Raw genomic sequence first — 21,334 nt, forward strand, 5'->3', positions numbered from 1 at the left:
AGTGTAAACAATGAAAAAACAGACTCCTAACCACTGAATAGTTTTTAAAAACAAGAAAGTGCTTGTATTTCACTTAATATTTGACACAGAAGAGCCCACGTTTAAATAAACACGTATCTTCAGGGCACTTTTGGACCTTGGATATGACAAATACTCATATAAGGTATATCCACAATTTCTTTTGTGATTTATTTTTATTTTTACAAATTATATCATGATGAAACAATAAAAATTACTCATGTGAAATATTCTTCAACATTTTATAAGTTACTCAAATGCATACCACAATAAATTTTTGTTGTTATTTAAATAGGGATCTCTCATGATTTTAGTATCACACAAACTGATGCTGCGATTACACTCAGAAATAAGTTTAGGAAATGGCATTACAAAAAGTTGGGAATGAGTAGTAAAAAAACCAAAAACAAGAACAAAAACACCATGCAGGGCCGCTGTACAGCAGCAGTAACCAGATGTCTTCACTGCCACAGGTCTTCGGTACGGCCAAACTTAAAAACCAGCCCTCTGTGAACAAAACAAGAAACATCATATGACCAGCTAAGTTTAGAGAAAGACATGTGAGATTTGGACACATGGGAAACAAGCAACAAGGAAGAACTGACGAGTTGTATGAAAACAACCAGGGGACGGACACAAACAGAAACTGATCCAAGGCAGTCAATTCTCCCACGGGGCCCAGCTGTGCTATCACTGGCTCCCCACATCCTTAACTGGGAGTACGGGGGACACATGTCGCCCTTAAAAAGTTAACCAGTGCTTAGTATGTAACCATTATATGTCTGACTTTTATCAAATTCATTCAACAAACCTTTTTTGGTTTTTTTTTTAGATTTTATTTATTTTTAGAGAGGGGAAGGGAAGGAGAAAAGAGGGATAGAAACATCAATGTGTGGTTGCCTCTCACGTGTCCCCCACTGGGGACCTGGCCTGCAACCTAGGCATGTGCTCTAAGACTGGGAATTGAACCAGCAACCCTCTGATTCGCAGGCCTGTGCTCAATCCACTGAGCTATGCCAGCTGGGACTCAACAAACCTTTTTTGAGTATCACGGTGCTAGGGCAGTAAAGGTAAGAATGGAGAAGTTTCTCACATTCTTGATGACACAATGTGGTAAGTTTTGTGGGGGGGAGAGGTATATACTCCAAATGTTAAGGGAGCACAGAAACATAGAGAATTTATCCCATCTGAATGTGTTAGAAAAGGATTTACACAGATGGTAATACTAGACAAACTCTGGCTAGGCAGGAGTTCAAATGGGGCGTCGGTTATGTACAGGAACTAGTGGAAAGGTGAAGATGTTTTAGGAAGTAGAAATCAAGGCAAAGAGGAATAAAAGACCACGGGGCCTCAGGAAAAGGCCAGGAAGGAGATCAGTGTGTCAGGAATATGCTCTCACATCACAGAACTTATAGTCTAGGGTTTAGGCGGAGATGTACCTAGAGTTGTCTTCAAGCTTTCAGTTTACGAGGGGCAGGATCGCCATCATATGCATAAGAAGACATTCACATGGACCTGAGGTGTACCAGCTACCCAAAACGGCTAGACTATAGTTTAAGAGACAACCAGGATACGGAGTGATGGCCAGGATCTGGTAAACCAATTGACCAGCGTGGCAAATTGCCTATAGGGGCCTCAGGTGCCTTAAATGGGCCAAGAAGGCAGGTGCCAGCCCTAGCTGGTATAGCTCAGTGGATCGAGTGTGAGCCTGCAAACCAAAGGACCGCTGGTTCAATTCCCAGTTAGGGCACACGCCTGAGTTGTGGCCGGGCCCCCAGTAGGGGGCACTTGGGAGGCAACCACACATTGATGTTTCTCTCCCTTTCTCCCTTCCTCCCCCTCTTCAAAAAGAAAGGGAAAGCAAGCAAGCAAGCAAGCAGGGGCCAGCCTCTATGTCCTACTAAAGGGGGCAAGCGGTAATCAGCCCCAGGCAATGAATGGGCGAGGCTGTGCGGAGATGCACCCCTATGTAAAAGGGACAACTCTTTGGCTCCAGCAGATTGCTGCTCTGTGGGGCCCAAGGTTGACAGATCTTCCAGTTTTTCAAGAAAAGCCCAAAATTCAGATTTTTATGTAAAATCTCTTGATTTTTAAATGTTACATATCAGCTCAGTAAAACAAAAAGTGCTGTCTAGGGTCAATAAAGCAGCACTGTGGGCAGACTCCGGCGGGCAACCACTAGTGCCGATCTCTTCGATCTCTTCCGTGGACAGCTCAGAGTTCTAACAATTCTAAAATGGAAACTGACAGGAGAGAGCTACGTTTCAGGAGAAAAATTAACAACAAGAACAAGAACCAGATCCAAGGGAAGGGAACACTGAGGAAGGGATGACAACCGTTGAACGTGAACAATGGAAACGGACAAAAGGAGAACAGGTTACAGACGATTCGGAGGCAGACGCAACAGGGCATGGCTGTGGGGAACAGTGCGACTGAGACACTGAGGCAGAGGCGGGGCTTCAGCGGCACGTGCGGCTTCCCCTCGTTTCCTCATCTGCTCTCCAGCTTCCAGTGCGCACTCTCGGCTCGGCCCCCAGTCGTAATCGCCCACTTAAAACAGGTTTCACAGGCCTTCGTAAAGGTAAACACTGCTTGTTTTTGATGAAAACAAAAACGGAACCTGGAAGTCGGCCATAGTCTCTCTTGGAAGTACATTAATTTCTATTTATAAAGGATTTAAACCTGAAAAGGTAATCTGATCTCTGCTCTACCAGTTAATATCAGACCTACTGCTGCAAAACAAACACACACACACCCAAACCCCGAATTAGTTACTGGGGGGCTCCACGTTCCAGACAGTTTAAAAGAGACGCGGTGAACACAAGTCAAGAGATGTGAACTGTAACGAAGTTTCCTGGGCAAGCGCCAGTCCTTCCGGCACTGTCAGACGGTGTCCGCTAGTTGCATGTCATTTTGATTTCCTTATAGTATTAAGATCTAATAAGTATAATAGTAACAAATGAGAAATTAACCAAACTTGTTGCATATAAGTTAATTATAACTAATCTGAAATAATATCAGTGATTAGTTTCTAAGGTTCTGTGAAATGTGGTAATTACTGAATGAACTTATGTGTTTCTTCCCTCACTGGAAGAGATTAAACATTTCCCACAAATCCTCCTCCTCATTCCTTCGTCCCTCCCTGCTGTGACAGAGGAACTTCTCTGCCAAAAGCATCTCAAAGTGGCACTTACCCTTTATCTTTGCCAGAGTAAATAATGATTAAAATAAAGAAGGCTCTGGCAGCCTCTCTGTGGCTGGTTCTCAGGAAACCCCTCCACTCCATCCTGAAGCCTTTCTGACTCCTGCCTCTGACCCCATGTCACTACCTCCCTTCGCCTGAAGCCACAGGGCACTGAGTTACCCTGACCGCGTCCACCCTGTGCAGACAGTGCTGTAGGGAGCCCAGGAGGCCTGGTCCACCTGTGAAGGTGCTCAGTCCTGGTCCGGGCAGGTTAGATCTGTTGGTTAGAGTGCTGTCCCAATACGCCAAGGTTGTAGGTCTGATCGCCAGTCAGGGCACATTCACGAAGCAACCAATGAAGGCATAAAAATAAGTGGAACAACTGATGTTCTCTCTCTCTCTCAAATCAGCTTTAAAATTCTCAAACTTCAACACTGCAGCTTGAATGGAGAAGAAATCCTAAATATCAACACTGTCCCTCTCACAAACTACATCACCCTACAAAATAATAAACTCACCCAAACTTTATTTCATAAGTTAGGAAGTAAGGTTTACCCATCTTGTATTTTTCAAATACAATGTTGCATTATTTTTTTTAAAAAAAGGAAGGTAATAGAACTAATACTAAACAACTGGCTGGATACCCAGAAAAGTGAGAAAATGTGAAGTGAATTCATCCCAAATTTCAAATTTCAACATCATAGCAGTTAAGAGTCTGGACCCTAGTAGAGTCAACGCAAATTTAGCCACACGATCTCAAACAAGTTACCTAACTTCTCTGTGACTGCTTTCCGATACACGGAATGGGAATATAAGAGAGCCATCTTCAGAGTTGTTAGAGGGATTAACTGAGAACTCCTATGTAAAGCACAAGGAATGGTGCCTTGCACGTAATAACTGCTCAATAAACTTTGGTCATTATTATTTTCTACATAAAATCAATGGCTTAAATATATTTTTAAAATTCTTTTGAGGTTTCCCCACTAGTTTTAGGACACAAGGTATGACCTAAGAGGCTTGTGTATCTTGCCACATGTAAATTCACATTTTTCTTATTCCCAAACTGATTTTATAAGATTGCAAAATGCCTGGCGGTGAAATGGAGGAAGCGTGAATACCAACAGCTGACTATCACTGAAGAGCAACTATGAATTAACATTTCATGTATGGTTCACGTAGACATGGGGCTTCTATTTCCTTTTCAGGGGTGGCAAGTGAGAGAGAAAGAAAAGTCCTCAAACAGGCTGTCCAAAATATAGCAATTTTGAAAACTGTTTTGGATTAGGACTGTTTTGAAAATCTCTCCCCAGAAACACCACTGTCTGGCACGTGGAGATGGCTGGTGGTCCCCCACCTTCAGCAATGCAGCCATGGAGTGGAGTCAGGAACTCCTGACGCAAAGTGAAAGGTTGCCAGTCTGATCCTGGTCAGAACGCAGGCCTGGGCTGCAGGCTCCGACCGATGTTTCTCTCCCTCCCTTCCCTGCTCTCGAAAAATAAATAAATAAAATCTTAAAACAGAACAAAACCATACAAAAAACCTTCCTGATGCACAGGACAAAAGTTTGGGTGTTTTGAGGTGTTTTTTTTTGCCTTTCTGGGTGTGAGGAATAGAAGGCTAAGGGTAGAGAAGAAAGCAGGCCCTAAGTGTCCAGGAAAGAATAAACATCACAGAAGATTATTAATAGAAGTATTAAGATTTTTTATAAGTTTTATTAACCTTTTGTCATTCATCAGAAAATTTAAAAAAATGTTAGGGCTTTCCACTATACCTCGGAAATCACGTACAAATTCTACGACACCAAGGACAGAAAGAACTATAAAATGCATCCAGAAACAAAGTTTTCAGAAAAAATGGTGTTAAATCAGCTTTTTCATGAAAAGCAGCTGCTAGAAATACAGATTTAAAATGAACACTCTTGCCCTGGCTGGTGTGGCTCAGTGGATTGAGCGCGGGCCTGCAAACCAAAAGATCACGGTTTGATTCCCAGTCAGGGCACATGCCTGGGTTGCCGGCCAATTCCTAGCAGGTGCTAGTTCCCAGCAGGGGACACACGCCATGAGAGGCAACCATACATTGATATTTCTCTCCCTCTCTCCTTCCCTGTCCTTCTAAAGATAAATAAATAAAGTTAAAGAATACTTAAAAAAAATAAAATAAAATGAACACTTCGTGTTACATAACTAACCCTACACAAGCCACAGTTCTTCAATTAAGGGGAGGTGGTGGCGATTTTATTTTTGTAAAGAACTCCTGGTTCTTGAGCAGATCTCTCTTCAATTTATTTCCCTTTTTAAATTTATTTTTATTTATTTTTAAGCAATGATTTTAGAGAGAAGGGAGAGAGGGAGAAAGAGAGAAGGAAAGGTTGGGGAGGAGAAAAAGAAAGAAACATCTATTTGTATTCTTCTATGTGCCTAGACCCAGGACTGAACCTGTAACCTTGGCAGATGAGGACGATGCTCTAACCAACTGAACTACCCAGCCAGGGTGGTGGTGGCAATTTTAAAAACCAATGTATGTTTCCAAGGTTGGTGGGAAACTAATCCATATTTAAAAATATCTTTCTTGCCCTGGCTGGTGTAGCTCAGTGGATTGAGCACGGGCCTGCAAACCACAGGATTGTGGTTCGATTCCCAGTCAGGGCACATGCCTGGGTTGCAGGCCAGTTCCCAGCAGGGGACTCACGAGAGGCAACCATACATTGATATTTCTCTTTCTCTCCTTCCCTTCCCCTCTAAAGATACATAAATAAAATCTAAAAAAAAAAAAATATATATATATATATATATATATATATCTTTCTCATGCTTCATATTTTATGACAATAACATGGGAGAAGAGCACTGGATGGGGGTAAATAAAGCAACTAAATATATAAATGACATAAAAAAACTATTATGGAAAAAGAATTTAAAAGAAAGATAGGATGAAAAATGCAAAACAAACTTACCCAAAAAAGATGAAGGCATTTTGGAAAAATACAGCAATTCCAGGGTATACTATGGCTTTTTCTGTTAAAAAAAAAATTTAGAGGCTTATCATCTCAAAACATTGTTTCTGATAATATGTTGAACATCAGTTCTCCTAATATAATTGACATTACTGGTGACTGCAGTTTGATTATTAAACGACATGATGCCCATGACAGAGTCTAGTACTTAGTAATTGACAGACCCCTTCATTCACTTAACAAGTACCTCCTGAGTGCACAGTGTTCGACCCTGTTTATTTAACGCGCTGAGGATACAGCCCAAAACAAACAGACAAATGTTTTTGCCTTCATGGAGCCAGACAAGAGAGAATAAAGGAGGAGAAAAAAGATACGGGAAGTGCGGCAGACGATGGCACAGAAAATGATTCCATACCGGCGGCCAGGAGACTCCACGGGGTGACACTGAGTACGGACAGGGAGGAAGTGCGGGCAGGCGCCACACAGAAGCAGCGAAACGGCAGCTGCACAGGCCCGCGACGGAAGCACTGCGGAGCCTCGGGAATGGTCAGGTGGGCAGCAGAGAGCAAGCAAAAGATGGACAAACGAGAGAAACACGAGGGGCGCGCTGGGTGGTGGGATCTGCGGGGCCGTGCAGTCACGGCAAGGGCTTCCATTTTTACCGAGGTGAGAGGCCCTAGAGGGGACATACTTTAACAGGGCCCCTCTGGCTGCGGTGCTGAGAGCAGGCTAAAGGCGCCAGGGGAGAAGCAGAAGCCTGTGAACTGTCTGTTTCAGGGAATCAGGCAGGGGGTTGTCACACACTGAACCAGGGTGAGAGCAAGGGCGAAGGTCTAGTTGGACAGCAGGGCCAGCAGGCTTTGCTGCCGATGGCTGCGGGGGGTGGGAGAGAGGGGTCGTCTCCGACAGGCCAGGCCCCCGGGGCCTTCGGCTGCACTTCTGGGGGAACAGAGTGGCTGAGACGGGCACGACTGCCAGAGGGACGTTTTGTTCTGATTTTATCCTACAGTTAAAATTCTCACACATTTCCACTACTGGCTGTCAATAACTGCTCACCAACATGAATCAAGGCATGATGAAGGGATGGACTGTCAACTTTTCCTCAGAACAGTTTTTACTTATTCTTGTTTTACCAGATCAGCAGCTCATTTGTGTAGGCTTTCATGACAAGACCACATTATTCTACATTAAATAACTATTACCACTAGAATATAACTATTATCATAGAGATCCTGAAAAAAGGCAACTTTATAAAATTACAGATCTGTTACTAATGATTCTCCAAGCATAGCCTGGCTCCCAAAGCCTTCAGAAAAAAGTCGTAAAATTCTATGAGGGAAACATTTTCCCACTAAAAGGAACTCTGTGGTCGTTGTCCTATCTGGGTGAGAAGAATGATCAGTAATTGTACACTCGTCTCCAAGCTCTTCTACGGCCTCGGTTTTCTACAATGAACAAGTGTTATAAATTCAAATGAAAGAAAAAGTAATTTCTTTCTTTTTAAGATATGATGGTGGCAAAGATGTTTTTGTAGCAACAAGAGAACTACTTTCCATATTATGTCAAGTAGTTCTCTACCTAACAGATGTGGGGCTCCAAAATTGGATTTACACTATAATTTTAAGTACAGAAAAAACAGAAGAGACCAAAGAAAACATACCAAAATACTTAAGAGCAGTAAGATTATTATCGTTGCTTTTTCAGTTCTTTCTTTTCTACATTTTTGGTAATGTGGTTTTAATAATAAATTATACAGGGAGCACTTGAGATCTTGCTTCCTGGCATGTCTTCAATTTGGCTCAAATACACCCTTGAAAAAATTCTCAAAAAAATATATAAATATTTTAATAGAAGATATGTATTTTTAAAGACTCTATTTTTAGAGAGGGGGAAGGGAGGGAGAAAGAGAAGGACAGAAACACTGATTTGTGAGAGATGCACTGATTGGTTGCCTCTTACACACCCCCAACCAGGGACCTGGCCCACAACCCAGGCTTGTGCCCTGACTGGGAATTGAACCAGCTACCTTTCGATCCACAGGCCAGCACTCAGTCCACTGAACCACACCAGCCAGGGCAGAAAAAAATACAAATATTTTTAAATGCTATCATTCCTAACAATAAAACTTAAATCATTTTAATAAAAGTTCAGGAAACTCATTTTAATTCAGGTATCACATTTTATTCAAAGAAGTAAAGGGTTAAATATGAGCTAAATCAGATCTTTACTGGTCCAGTTTTTACAAATCATTAATATTGTAGTTTCACTCTGATAAGCACAGTCAATTTTACTTGGAACATGAAGTGATTTTTCATATTTTTCTGGTGTCCCTCAAGTAAAATTTCAGCCAAGAATCTAAAGGCAGGCCTTTTCCTGGGCTTGTCTTAAGTGAGCCTCATAAAGCAGATGTACACTAAATGTTAATTCATTTTTCTTTCTAGGAGATGATATCATTACCAGGAAGGCTGATTAGCTCAATTAGTTTCAGTTCTAGGATGTTAGAGCTTCCATGGATATGACTCAGCAAGTCAAAACCTGCCAAAGGCTGGAGAACATATATATTCTGCTTTTGAGGTTTTTGGAAGCCAAAGAAGAGCAAGGTTTGGAGCTATGTCCCATTCTTTCCAGGCTCTAGATTAGAAGAAAAAATACAGAAGAAAGGGATACTAAAAACATACCAAACAAAACAAAATACTGGTAGAGAGAGGGGAGTTCTTAGGCATAAATGCATTGCTAGTAGCTGGCCTATCTGCACGAAAAAAACTTTATTCTAAAATAACCAGTTTTAATGCTCAATTTCAGCATTTCGTTGAAGGGAGTATAAACTGTGCTCTCTCACCTTTAGCAACATAACCACCAAAGAGAATCCACATAGACGCGATCAGAGAACCGAAGGCCAGCATGAAGCCAATGAACAGCCATATGCGAGCACCTTAAATGAATCAACATTTTATCAGGATTGTTTCTCATTCAGCAGCGGTCAGTTCAATTAACTTTTCAAAAAGAAAGCAAAGACCCCAAAAGAAAAAACGTATAGTTGCCATTAGTCTAAAATAAGACCAGGAGATGTGCTAAGCATCTTTCAACAGTGCAGATGCTGGCCTTTTTCTTGGTGGCTAGCCTGTGTATTTTAATTGCCTATATTTACTTTCCCTAAATACGCACACCAGAAAAAAATATTCTCAATCATCCAATAAAAATCTTACAGAGTATCTTTCACCATATTAACAGGCTCATTCTCCATATATTTTTAGAAATTGTGCTGCAAAATTTAAAGTCCTTCAAGAGAACTTTCAAACAAAAACATAGGTATACTTAACAAAAAATTAAATTCATATTCAGCGATATGTGAACCTCAACACTACCATTATTTCACCTTGAAGGAAGTCAGGCTGCAAAATAAATTTAAATTCATTGCAGTTGGCTCTTAGGAAAGCTGCATCAAAATTTTGTTAATAGAGGAGGACTTAAATCACATTTTATATTTATGAAAATATGCTAGAAAATAAATGGTATTGTTAGACTGCCTAAAATAAATTCTGAGTTTATTTAATTAGGACAAATAAATTTTAATAGAAACACTGGCCCATTCAATGAAGCACTGCAAACAGAATGCTATATATAAATTTTTGATTTCATATCCAAAACATAAAACAATATTTATAAAGTTGTTGCTCACAGATGTGACATTAAAACAAATAAAACTGTCTCTGAACTCCCAAAGCCTCGTTAGCCAACACCTTTTATTTACAGACACAATGGCCGCATTCCAGCCCTACCTCCAGCTATTACTGTCCAATTACCAACGCTAGTGGCTAGCAGGCACCCGCCCCTTAAGAGTCTGCAAAGTTACGGTAGGTCAATGTTTCTGTACCTCTTCTACTTAAGCCCAGCTATGAAGAGAGTGAACCAAGAACTCTGAAAACATCGACCAGAGCTGACAAGTAGTTTCTCCTGTTTCATTAAAAAACAAAAACAAAACACTTGCAATTTGCCCATATCCAAATTTATTTTTGAATAAATGTAATATTTTCAGTTTATCATTTAAATTGCTTAATAATGTCCTTCCCCTAAAATCTATGCACAAACTGGACTCCAGGAAGCTGCGCCAGTGTCCAGTGCCCTGCCTGCCCCAGGCACGTGGCATGACAATCGGGTCCAGGGGCCATGAGTTCCTCCATCAGGGAGGAAGGGCTGGCATGAATCTAAGCACTGAAATTCTATTATTATGTTCAGCTTTACAAGATAAAAAAAGTTCTGGAGGTCAGATGCACAACAATGCGAATGTACTTGAACACTACTAAATTGTACCCTTAGAAATGGTTAGGATGCCAAATTTTAAAACAGACACTAAAACCTGTGATTCTAAACTATTTCCAAATGCTGATTCAATCAAATAAGGCTGGCAAAAAAGGAAAGAAAATAATTTATATGGTATAGCTGAAAGCACTGTAAGTTCTACTTTGCAGGTATATTCACTATATCTTATTCTTTACTATATACATTTGTATCTACACACTATGGCACAGAATTATACATTCAAAACCGTGTATTCTGCACTTTGAAGCCAACTCTGACCGAATGCAACTCTTACCTTGTGCCTTGGAACTCACAGCCTCTGCTCTAGATACTCCCCCATCTGATCCCTGATCTGAAGAAGCCAGACAAGGGTCCTTTCCAGGTATAATTCTCATTTTAAGGATGCATGGTAAATTCGTCCTTGCTTACTGTTTGCACTTACTTACCTGTTTGACCCAGGCAACCTTCACTGTAACTGTCACCTCGGACTTGTCCATTAGATACTGCATTAATCCTGTACAAATAAAACCAAGAAATCAGTGTCTCTGACTCCAAGAGACTACCCATGACATCAAATGACCAGATTCAAGAAGCCAGAGTTCCTCAAATTTAAGGTTTGGGTTCATATGACCTTAAGTAAGTCCCTTCAATCAGATACCCTCTAAAGCAAGTTCCAAAACAGCAGAATCAGCATCACCTAGAAAGTCATTAGAAAGAAAATTCTTCAGCCCCACCCATATTACTGAAGCAGAAACTCTGGGTATGGGGCTCAGCAATCTGAGTTTTAACAATTCTTTTCTATGATTCTGATACTTTTTTAAGTGTGAGTGAAATTCTCATAAGAGCCAATTATATCTTTTTAAAAATTCTCAAATTCCCTATCTTGCTAAGATTGGGACAATCTGTAGCTTGAGCCTATCTAGTTTTCCATTTGTACATATCAGACATACTCAACGCAAAGATATTCAAGTGGAAAAACCTTTTTCAATTCCTCATAGGTGTTCCAAATGTAAAACATCTTTCGCTGACTTTCACAGAGCACCACTCTAAATTGAGATGGCCCTGCCTTCTTAAGAAGTATCCTTTATGCCCTGGCTGGTGTGGCTCAGTGGACTGAGCGCAGGCTGAGAACCGGGGGGTTGCTAGTTCGATTCCCAGTCAGGGCACATGCCTGGGTTAGAGGCCAGGTCCCTAATAGGGCCTCATGAGAGGCACCCACACACTGATGTTTCTTTAAAAAAAAAGTATCCTAGTATCCTTTAAAAACGTTTTACATGTTTAGAATGGGAAAATGTTGAGGACTTCCGCCAAGATGGAGGCATAGGTGGAAACACTGTGCCTTCTCCCACAACCAAGTTTGACTACAACAAAAGTTTTGGAGAACTAGAACACAGAATTATACGGAAGTCCGACAGCTACGAACCGTTCAACGGGGACGGTAAGAGAGGCGGAACCAGCAGCGGAGCTGGGTCGGGCAGGACAGATCCCCCGACCTAGGCGCTAGGCGCGCGGGCAGCCCAAAGCCAGTCGGGGTGCGGGGCAGACTGACCAAGGTTGCACATTCACGCACAGTGAGATGGACCACACAGGCCCCAGGGGACAAACACAGTGGTGGAGGGCCGACAGCGGTGGCACACTCGAGTGCAGTGGAACGAAATGGGTGGCACACTCGAGTGCAGTGGAACGAAACGCATGGGTCTGGTGACAGTGGTGGCTGCAGTGACGGTGGGGGTCGCGGCAGCGGGCGGCAGAGGGAAGCCATTGTACCTCTTTGACCCCACCCCCACATACAACGTCACAACCCAGCGACTGAGTTGCCCTGCTCTGATGAAAACCTAGGGCTCCGTTCCTGCTACTTAACAGGCACGAACAGCCCAAAAGATGGTGCAAGAGGAACTCAAAGTCCCAGATCCAATAACTCTAAGCAACCGAGAAATTGCTAGCCTCTCAGAAGCCCAATTTAAGATACTATTTATTAGGATGCTCACAGAATTGGTAGAGTACAGTCACAAATTAGAGGAACATATGAAGGCTAAACTAATTGAAATGAAGGGAGATGCACAGGAAACCAATAGTGATGGAAAGGAAACTGGGACTCAAATCAATGGAATGGACCAGAAGGAAGAACAAAACATCCCACCAGAAAGGAATGAAGAAATGAGAATTCAAAAAAATGAGGAGAGGCTTAGGAACCTCCANTAAGAAAAAGATGATGAATAATATGAACAGTGAAAGGAGAGCAAACACACAGTTATTAACAACCACACCTAAAACAAAAGCAAACCAAGAGGACAGCTAGATCAGGAGTGGAACCATAGAAATGAAGAACACATGGAGGGTTAGAAACGGGGGGGGGGGAGAAGGCATAGAAAATAGAATAGACAGTAGGTAGAAAATAGATAGGGGGAGGGCAGAACAGCGGGGGAAATATGGAATCTAAAGAAGTTGAGACATGTGGTTATAAACTAAGGGGGGGAGAATGGTGGGGGAGGGAGTGTGCGGGTGGAGGGGAATGAAGGGGGGGAATAGAACAACTGTAATGGTGTAATCAATAAAGTATATTTTTAAAAAAAGGGAAAATGTTTACAATATATCAAGTCCAACGGTTAAACATTATATACATCACACACACCACTGGAATGTAAGCTCCACAAGGGCAGGGGCCGTGTCTACCTTGTTTCCCATTTTTATTCTCAGTGCCCAGCACAGGGCTTGACACATGGTAGGTGTTCAATAAATATGTTAAATATCTTAATTTTTGACAATAATATAAAGTCTCAATTCGTTCAAATCTACATTTTAGAATGGTCAAAGTAGTCATAATTATTTTTCAGTGACCTCTATATTAAGTAAATTACTTGGCACATAAAATAAAATATAGTTTAAAACAAACTTCCTATTTTTTAAAATGCAGATTATCCTACGTTAGTGGTGCTTAGTTCTTGTTTCTTCTTGCTGAGCCATCTGAATAAACTCTGTAACTTTCCATCAGACAACCATGACCCTGACCTGTCAGCCTTAACTATTCAGCACATTTTCAAACGATCTCTACTTTATCTGTTATTAACAGTTTTACATGTAATCTCAAATTTACAGAAAAGTTCTAAGTACAGGCCAAATAAAATTCTTCCCTGATATTTAAAAGCTGTCGACATGATGCCCCACAACCCCAGAAACTGTATTACCTACAAACGAGACATACAAGTATATATATTTCCCACCAACAAGACATTTCTACAGAACCACGACACAATCATCAAAATCAGGAAATGAACGATGATTCATTCCCACTGCCATTATTTAATCTTCAGAGCTCATTCAAGTTCCCCAGTTGTCCCAATAATGCTCTTAATAGCAAAAGGATCCTGTCCAGCCCTGACTGGTACGGCTCAGCGGAGTGAGTGCCGTCCTGCAGGGTGGCTGGTTCAATTCTCAGTCAGGGTACATTCCTGGGTTTCGGGCCAGGTCCCCTCTCTCTAAAGATAAATAAAATCTTTAAAATCTTTAAAAATCTTTAAAAAGGGAGGGAGGGAGGGTCCTGCCCAGGGTCATGAGGCTACTCTGTTGTAGTGTCTCATGTCTCTTTAGTCTCCTCAGTCTGGAACAGTTCTTCTGTCTGTTTTGGCTTTTGTTACCTCAACCCTCTATTCTAGTCACACTGGTCTCCAGGCCACAGGGCCCTTGTTCTTACTGTTCTGTCTGGAACGATCCTCTCTTACATATTCCCACAATGAACTCTTCATTTCTTCAAGTCTTTACTCAAAAATCACCTTTCTCGTGAGGCCTTCCTTGACTTGAGTTAAAATATCTACACCTCCTGTTTTCTTTTAAAGATTATATTTATTTACTTTTTTTTTAGAGAGAGAGGGGAGGCAGGGAGAAAGAGAGAGAGAGAGAGCATCAGTGTGTGGTTGCTTCTTGTGCATCCCCACCCAGGGACCCAACCTGCAACCCAGGCATGTGCCCTGACTGGGAGTCGAACCAGAGACCCTTGGTTCACAAGCTGGCACTCAATTCCTGAGCCACACCAGCCGGAGTTCTACACCCCCAGCTGACATCTCTATCTCCTTTTTTCATCTCTTTCTCTATCTGCTTTTTCTCGCCAGGGCCTATCATTATCTAACATGCTATGTATTTAATTCATTTCTCTTTTGTTAACTATCTGCCTCACTCATTACAGTATAAATTCTAAAAAGGCATGGATTTTCTCATTTTAGTCACTGTTTCCTGTTTCTCCAGCACAGTCTGTTGGAGGCTAACAAGTATTTGTTAAATGAGTAAACAAACCCATAGACAAAACACATGGTTTATGACCTAAAAGTAAGGTCACAGACACAGGCAGTATAGAAATAGGAGAGTTGAGAGAAGCTGGGAGACAGACGTGGACAAGGAGAAGTAAAGGAAAAAAAGAAGGTTGTTGCTTTTCTTTGTAAGTCCTTCTCTACTATTTGACTTTTAAACCATGCCCAATATGTTAATTTAATAACACTTCAAAAATTTAAAACTATTCAACAACATGTAACACATTTTTATCTTGTGACAAACTATGTGATAAGTGTCACTAACAATGACACTTACATTAGGAAGGCAATGGTCGCTATAACGCCACAGGCATGGTATGAATGGTTGAACTCTTCCATGGTGGGATAAATGACAGCTGCATCTATGATGATCCACCAGCCTGTAAAAAACTAACACAAACAAACAGGGTGACGCCAAGGAGAAATCTCATGTATTAATTTCATATATTACTGACTAAAAAGAAAGCAAGATACCAAAGCAAAGCGATCCCTTCTAATGAATTTCCAGATTTTCTTGAATGTTCTAGCAACTTCTATTTAAGATTTTATTTATCTATTTTTAGAGAAAGGGGAAGGGAAAGAGTCAAGAGAGAAACATCCTTGTGTTAGAGAAACAGTTGCCTCTCACATGCCCCCAGTGGGGAACCTGGCTGGCAACCCAGGCATGTGCCCTGACTGGGAATCAAACCAGCGACCTTTCAGTGCACAGGCCAGGGCTCAATCCCCTGCTCAACCCACTGCGCCACACCAGCCAGGGCCTGTTCTAGCAATTTCTTAAATGTAACTGGTACACAGCTTAATATATAATTAAATACTATATACCCTTAAGTCTGACAGCAATGAATATTTACTAACATGAACTTATTTTCTAAATCTACTTTAGTCATCATTTAATTTTTTTCATAATAAAGTCTGTGATCTGAATTTAGTGACTAGAAATAAGTTACATCTCATGGCAGGAAAAAAAAAAGGACTCAGATTACAAATGACAAAAAGAGTGGCCTGCTGCAGATATAGTATGAGCCTCCAGGAAGATATGCTTATTGAAAAGAAAAACAAATTCAAAATAATATGGAGAGTAATTGTTGCTGATGGAAGTTCAGCTGTCCCCTCGATGCTGTGAGTAAGTAACGGCTGCAGTTCTGCTTTTCCTTCTGATTAATGCAGTGCAGCCTACAGACGGCTTCACGTGTGATGCTAAATTTAACACCAACGTATCATTCATCCTAACTGAATTTGGCCATGGGTATTATCAAGGGCAAATATATTACGAGAAACATGAAAACTGCACAAATGTTTTTTCATCATCCGAGCAAACACTTATAACATAGTAACTGAATACTGACACGCAGCTTCGAAGGGTGTGAGAGGGACCCCTTTCCCTCCCCTACTCCCAGTCCTGACCCAGCTGGTTCGGGAAATGCCGTCTTCTGACAATTGCTTTAAAATAACCATTTTAAACTGATCAAGTTATTTTTATCAGGTTGCAGACAGATCCATAACTCTATTAATGACATTTTTACTGGTTAACACAAGTATTCTTTTAATATAGTCAAGATATTTATTTTCTTTGTAGACGAAAGTTCAAAGCTTTTTTTGTTTTATGTCTATAAGAGCAGAATTCTATAGCAGTTTTATATTTGACCATTACTTGGCGAAAATATAGGATAATAATTTTCACAGATTATGAGTATCAGGCAACCGGGAAAGAACAGATAGTTAAACTTAAATTTTTGTTTGTTTACTTAAAATTCACTTGGAGCATGTTACAATATAGTATCATAAAATACAAATTATCAGATGCCTTGAGGGATCTGCAATGTCAATAACAATTTTATATTGTAAGTCACTTCTGAGCAGTATTTTTAAATGAGTTTTATGGTTTTTTTTTTAAAAATAATGAGATTGAGAAGAAAGTTAACCCAATTATGGAGAAATGCAATCATATCTCAGTTAGTTTGACCTGTTTCTGAAACACTTCCTGGTAACTTAGTTTACTCATTAAGAGGAGGCATAATCCATATAATGAGTAAATGTATAAAATACACACTGTCTCGCCCTGGCTGGTGTGGCTCAGTGGATTGAGTGCCAGCCTGTAAACCAAAAAGTTGCCAATTTGATTCTCAGCCAGGGCACAGGCCTGGGTTGGGGGCTGGATTCCCCAGTTAGGGGCGTGCAAGAGGCAATCAAGGCAATCCACTGATGTATCTCTCACACATGTATGTTTCTCTCCCTTTCTTCCCCTCTCTCTAAAATGTAAATAAATAACCTTTCCGGCAGTGACCCCCTCCCCACAACAACATCCCTCTCATTAAGGCTCTCCTTCGTCCCTCTCCAGAGGAGAAGAGGAAACACCCAGTGCAGAGCCCCAGTTCCTACTTCATGGATGTGAAATGCCCAGGATGCTATAAAGTCACCACCACCTTTAGCCACGCACCCGTGGTAGTTTTGTGTTGGCTGCTCCACTGCCCCCGTCAGCCCACAGGAGGAAAAGCAAGGCTGACAGAAGGATGCTCCTTCAAAGGACGCAGCACTGAAAGTACCTGAATCAAGGTGAGTGGGGAACCGTCCCAACAAACACACTCTGGATTTTAAAAAAAGTGAATAAATAATATCTAAAAATAATAATAAAATAAAATATACTTATTTTATTATACCATGTGGTTAAAGAAAATCAATTGATCTACTAATCAAATTTTCAAACCATAATTTCAACCAAGAGTTGGAATGAAATGAATAACTCTCTCTCATAAACAAAACAAAATAGCAACATTTATTGAAATAAATTCAGTGGTCAAAGATAAAATACACAGTACAGACTTTATAACATCACACAGAGTTTAAAACACGAAAAACGAACACACCAAAAGAACGCCGGCCCAAATGACCAACGACACTTACGAGGACGCCCGCAGCGATGGAAGCAACGGTATTGCGTTTTTCCCCCCAGTCAATGCATTCTGAGCATCTCAATCCTTCTAGAAATCCGGACATTTTCTTCAGGTCACTTTAAAAAACAAACAAACAATTAAATAAAGTATTCTATTTACTTGCTTCAAACCTGACTTACATTCTTGGAAAATAATAAACAGTTCAGAAATAACTTAATAAAAGCAAAATTACAAATATAGTTGACCCTTGAACACATGGGGGTTTAGGGACACCAAGCCCACCCCCCCACACACAGTTGAAAATCCAAGAATAACTTTTTGACTCCCTAAAAACTTAACTACACTCCCTCAGTATCCACAGGGTAACGGTTCCAGGACCTCTGCAGACACCGAAAACCCAGGATGCTCAAGTCCCTCATGTATAATACAGTTGGTCCTCTGCATCCGTGGATTCCTAGGATGGGAAACCGGGGATGCAGAGAGCTGTATATTTATTGAAAAAAAATCCATCTATAAGATGCACAATTCACACCGTGTTGTACAAAGGTCAACTGTACTTCAGTTTGGCTACATGTACTTCTTCAGAATATCTGACTTAGCTTTTGATTAATTTCTACATTATAAATTTGGAAATAAAACTTGGATTCATTCAGTATTTTCCCCTTTTTTTCCATTTGGTATTTTTCTTAATTTAAAAGATAGTTTTGGCTTTCATTTATAAAATAAGAAGTCCTGGGGGTGTAATGTACAGCATCACAACTACAGTGAATACTATATTGTATTATTTGAAAGTTATTAAGAGGGTAGATCTTGGAAGTTCTCATCACAGGAAAAAAACTTGCTAACTGTGTAGTGACGCATGTCAGCTAGACTTACTGTGGCGATCAATTTGCAAAGTATAAGCATATCCAACCATTATGTTGTATGTCAAAAATTACCAACATTACATGCCAATTATATATCAATAAAAAATAATAAATGGTTTTGGTATAGTTAATATGGACAAATGTGGATATCCACATATTTAACATTTTTATAATGATTATTAATTTTGTTCTAAACCAAGTTATTGTACAATTTTGATATTTACAAACCAGAAGCACTAACAGTGGAGAGACAAATGATAAACTTTGGCTTGAGTTAAAGCATGCAGTCAGGTGAAAAATATTTGTTAGGAATTATACAACTTGAGAACATGTTTCTGCACAGTCAGATTAAGAAATTAAATACCTGCCCTAGTTGGCGTGGCTCAGTGGATTGAGTGCCAGCATGCCAACCAAAGGGTTGGCAGTTCAATTCCCAGTCAGGGCACATGTCCGGGTTGCAGACTAGGTCTCCAGTAGGGGGCACGTGAGAGGCCACCACACGCTGGTGTTTCCCTCTCTCCCTCTCTACCCCTCTCTAAAAATGAGTAAGTATATATCCTAAGAACCCTGAAGCACCAATCCAAAAGAACCTATGCACCCCGATGTTCATAGCAGCACAATTTACAATAGCCAAGAGTTGGAAGCAACCTAAATGCCCATCGGTCGATGACTGGATCAAAAAACTATGGTACATTTACACAATGGAATTCTATGCTGCAGAAAGGAAGAAGGAGCTCCTACCCTTTGCAACATCATGGATGGAGCTGGAAAGCATTATGCTGAGCGAAATAAGCCAGGCAGTGAAAGACAAATACCATATGATATCACCTTTAACAGGAATGTAAACAACAAAACAAACAAGCAAGCAAAATGTAACCAAAGACAGTGAAATACAGAACGTGCTGACAGGGTCCAGAGGGTAGAGGGGAGAGAAGCACAGAGTAAAAGGGGGTGGACTCACATGAATAAGTATGAAAGACACATGGACAATAACTAAGACGGGGGGCGGAGATGGGAGGGGGGTGGGGAGCACTGGGGGGGGTGCAGGGCTGGGAATACAAGAAAGAAAACTGTACTTGAACAAAAGTTAAATAAATTTTAAAAAAATGAGTAAGTAAAAACTTTAAAAAATTAAATACTGTACTGCAGGTCTTCTACACACATCACTTCATTATTTTTTCCTTCTCCAAGCCTGGCTTTTGGAGTAATTCCTACAAAAAGAACACCCATTTCCTTTTAATATCTCTGATTCTCACAGATGCTATTCAACCAAAAGAAAGTACAAAATTGAAATTAGTATTAATTCAGACCAAAAAGAACCCTCTGCTAAATGACCATAGTTGACCTAAAATGTCTTAATAAACTACACAAAACATTCCTCCGAGCTGAGCTGTACAGACCCGGCTTGAGACACAGCCACAGTATCTATTTCAAAGTGGGAAAAAGCCAGAATTACGTAAAACTTGCTAATAATCAAGGAACACCCAAACTCCTACGGCGAATCTGAACCCGTCCATTAAAGCTACTCCGTAGCCTGCAATCATGACCGTCTAAAAATATGATATCCTAAAAAGGAGCAATGGAACCTATTGTAACTTCCCGATTTAAAATTAATTATTCAAAATTGTGATACAACCAGTGCTGAGTTGCCATTAGGGCAGGTTTGATTTTGAAAATACACTCGTTTTATTTTTCCCTGGGAGGAACAGCACGTCGGTTTGTATTCCTTTCGGTTCTTCCCAATGACCCCGCCTCGAATCCATTTTCGTAGGCTTCATTACAGGCACGCTCACGCCCAAACTCCGCCCTCCAGACCCTGGGGATTTTAGGAGTAGAGAGAGTGGAATGGCACTTGGAAGACCTGGAAACTAGCTCTCTGGGTTGCAGTGTGAACCGACCGGGTCTCAGTTTCTCCAGCTCTAAAGTAGGGGAAGCAATGTGATTTTCAGGGATCCTGGAAGTCCGGGGGAAGGGCGCGGTCCGGCAGCCTGGCAGAGTCCGGACGCCGTTGCGCTCTCCCGCCGCCGGCGGGACCAGGTCCGGAGTAAGGAGCCAGGGACTGTCCAACAAGGCACAGCCCGGTACGCAGCTTCCCAGAGGTGGAGGCAACTACCCAGTCAGCATCAGCAGGGCGCAGAGCCCCGGGTTCGTGCACTATCCCGCCTGCGGGGGTTACTCCCTTCCCCCCACGCCCGCCAGGCACTTACGTCCAGCCCCGGCCGTGCAGTCGGTCCGGAGCCCGGTGTCGCGCCGCGCACGGCCTCCTCACTCTCCCACTTTTAGCCAAAAAAACAAATCCGCCGGAGATACAGGCCGCCGGATACCCGGATGTAGCAGTACCGCCCCGCGGCTCGGTTGCGCATGCGGAGACGACGACTGGGAGACGACGACTGAAGGAGGGGCGTGAGAGCAGGAGGAGAAAGGGCGGAGGTAGGGCCAGAGGGAGCCACGCCCACCACACGAATGTCTCTGCGCATGCTCTGGAGTCGGCAGCAGGGCCTTTTCTAGTTGCCGGGTGCCTAGGAAATAATGAGTACACTTTTAGAGGGTGATGGCAGAAGTAACTCTTTGTCCTAAGGTTTCGATTTTAGAGGGTGATGGCAGAAGTAACTCTTTGTCCTAAGGTTTCGAAAATCGAAAAGGACATGCGTGTTGGGCCTCTATGTCTGTCTTGAGTGAGGTGGAAAGTTTTCTAGTGCTGGGGTCAGTCCCGCAATTATGTCTCTGGTGTCTCTGGTGTAGGTGGCAGGAGAAGTGCAGGGTCCTTTTTTTAATTTAATTTATTTATTTATGTATCTTTAGAGGGGAAGGAGAGAGGGAGA

General features: G+C 41.6%; 2 protein-coding genes and 1 long non-coding RNA gene across 3 annotated transcripts; 1 reads left to right on the forward strand and 2 right to left on the reverse strand.

Moving 5' to 3' along the window:
* Positions 1-263: 263 nt before the first annotated feature.
* TMEM50A (transmembrane protein 50A) lies at positions 264-20,874 on the reverse strand. The gene is made up of 7 exons (XM_037032878.1): positions 20,720-20,874; positions 17,657-17,762; positions 15,033-15,145; positions 10,901-10,968; positions 8,995-9,087; positions 6,156-6,216; positions 264-525 (listed from the first exon to the last, which is right to left on the reverse strand). Exons 2-7 carry the CDS (start codon positions 17,747-17,749, stop codon positions 480-482), a joined length of 474 nt encoding a protein of 157 aa, XP_036888773.1. The 5' UTR covers positions 17,750-17,762; positions 20,720-20,874; the 3' UTR covers positions 264-479.
* On the reverse strand, positions 4,793-5,755 carry LOC118977785 (uncharacterized). The gene is made up of 2 exons (XR_005064607.1): positions 5,372-5,755; positions 4,793-5,119 (listed from the first exon to the last, which is right to left on the reverse strand). It is a non-coding gene; the product is annotated as an uncharacterized LOC118977785 (long non-coding RNA).
* Positions 17,048-17,302, forward strand: LOC118977737 (40S ribosomal protein S27-like; the record flags this gene model as incomplete). The annotated part of the gene is made up of 1 exon (XM_037032778.1): positions 17,048-17,302. A coding segment is annotated over one exon (255 nt), but the record flags the coding sequence as incomplete, so codon positions are not given.
* Positions 20,875-21,334: the final 460 nt, after the last annotated feature.

This window comes from Sturnira hondurensis, unplaced genomic scaffold (genome assembly GCF_014824575.4).
Source record: "Sturnira hondurensis isolate 20B ecotype Veracruz unplaced genomic scaffold, ASM1482457v3 Scaffold0021555, whole genome shotgun sequence".
NCBI lineage: Eukaryota > Metazoa > Chordata > Mammalia > Chiroptera > Phyllostomidae > Sturnira > Sturnira hondurensis.

Coding starts and splice junctions, on each gene's coding strand:
- TMEM50A (XM_037032878.1), bottom strand. CDS start 17,749: ATGTCCGGATTTCTAGAAGGATTGAGATGCTCAGAATGCATTGACTGG. Junction 15,146..17,656: donor CCATCGCTGCGGGCGTCCTC/GTAAGTGTCGTT, acceptor TGTTTGTGTTAG/TTTTTTACAGGCTGGTGGAT. Junction 9,088..10,900: donor AGGTTGCCTGGGTCAAACAG/GTAAGTAAGTGC, acceptor GATTCATTTAAG/GTGCTCGCATATGGCTGTTC.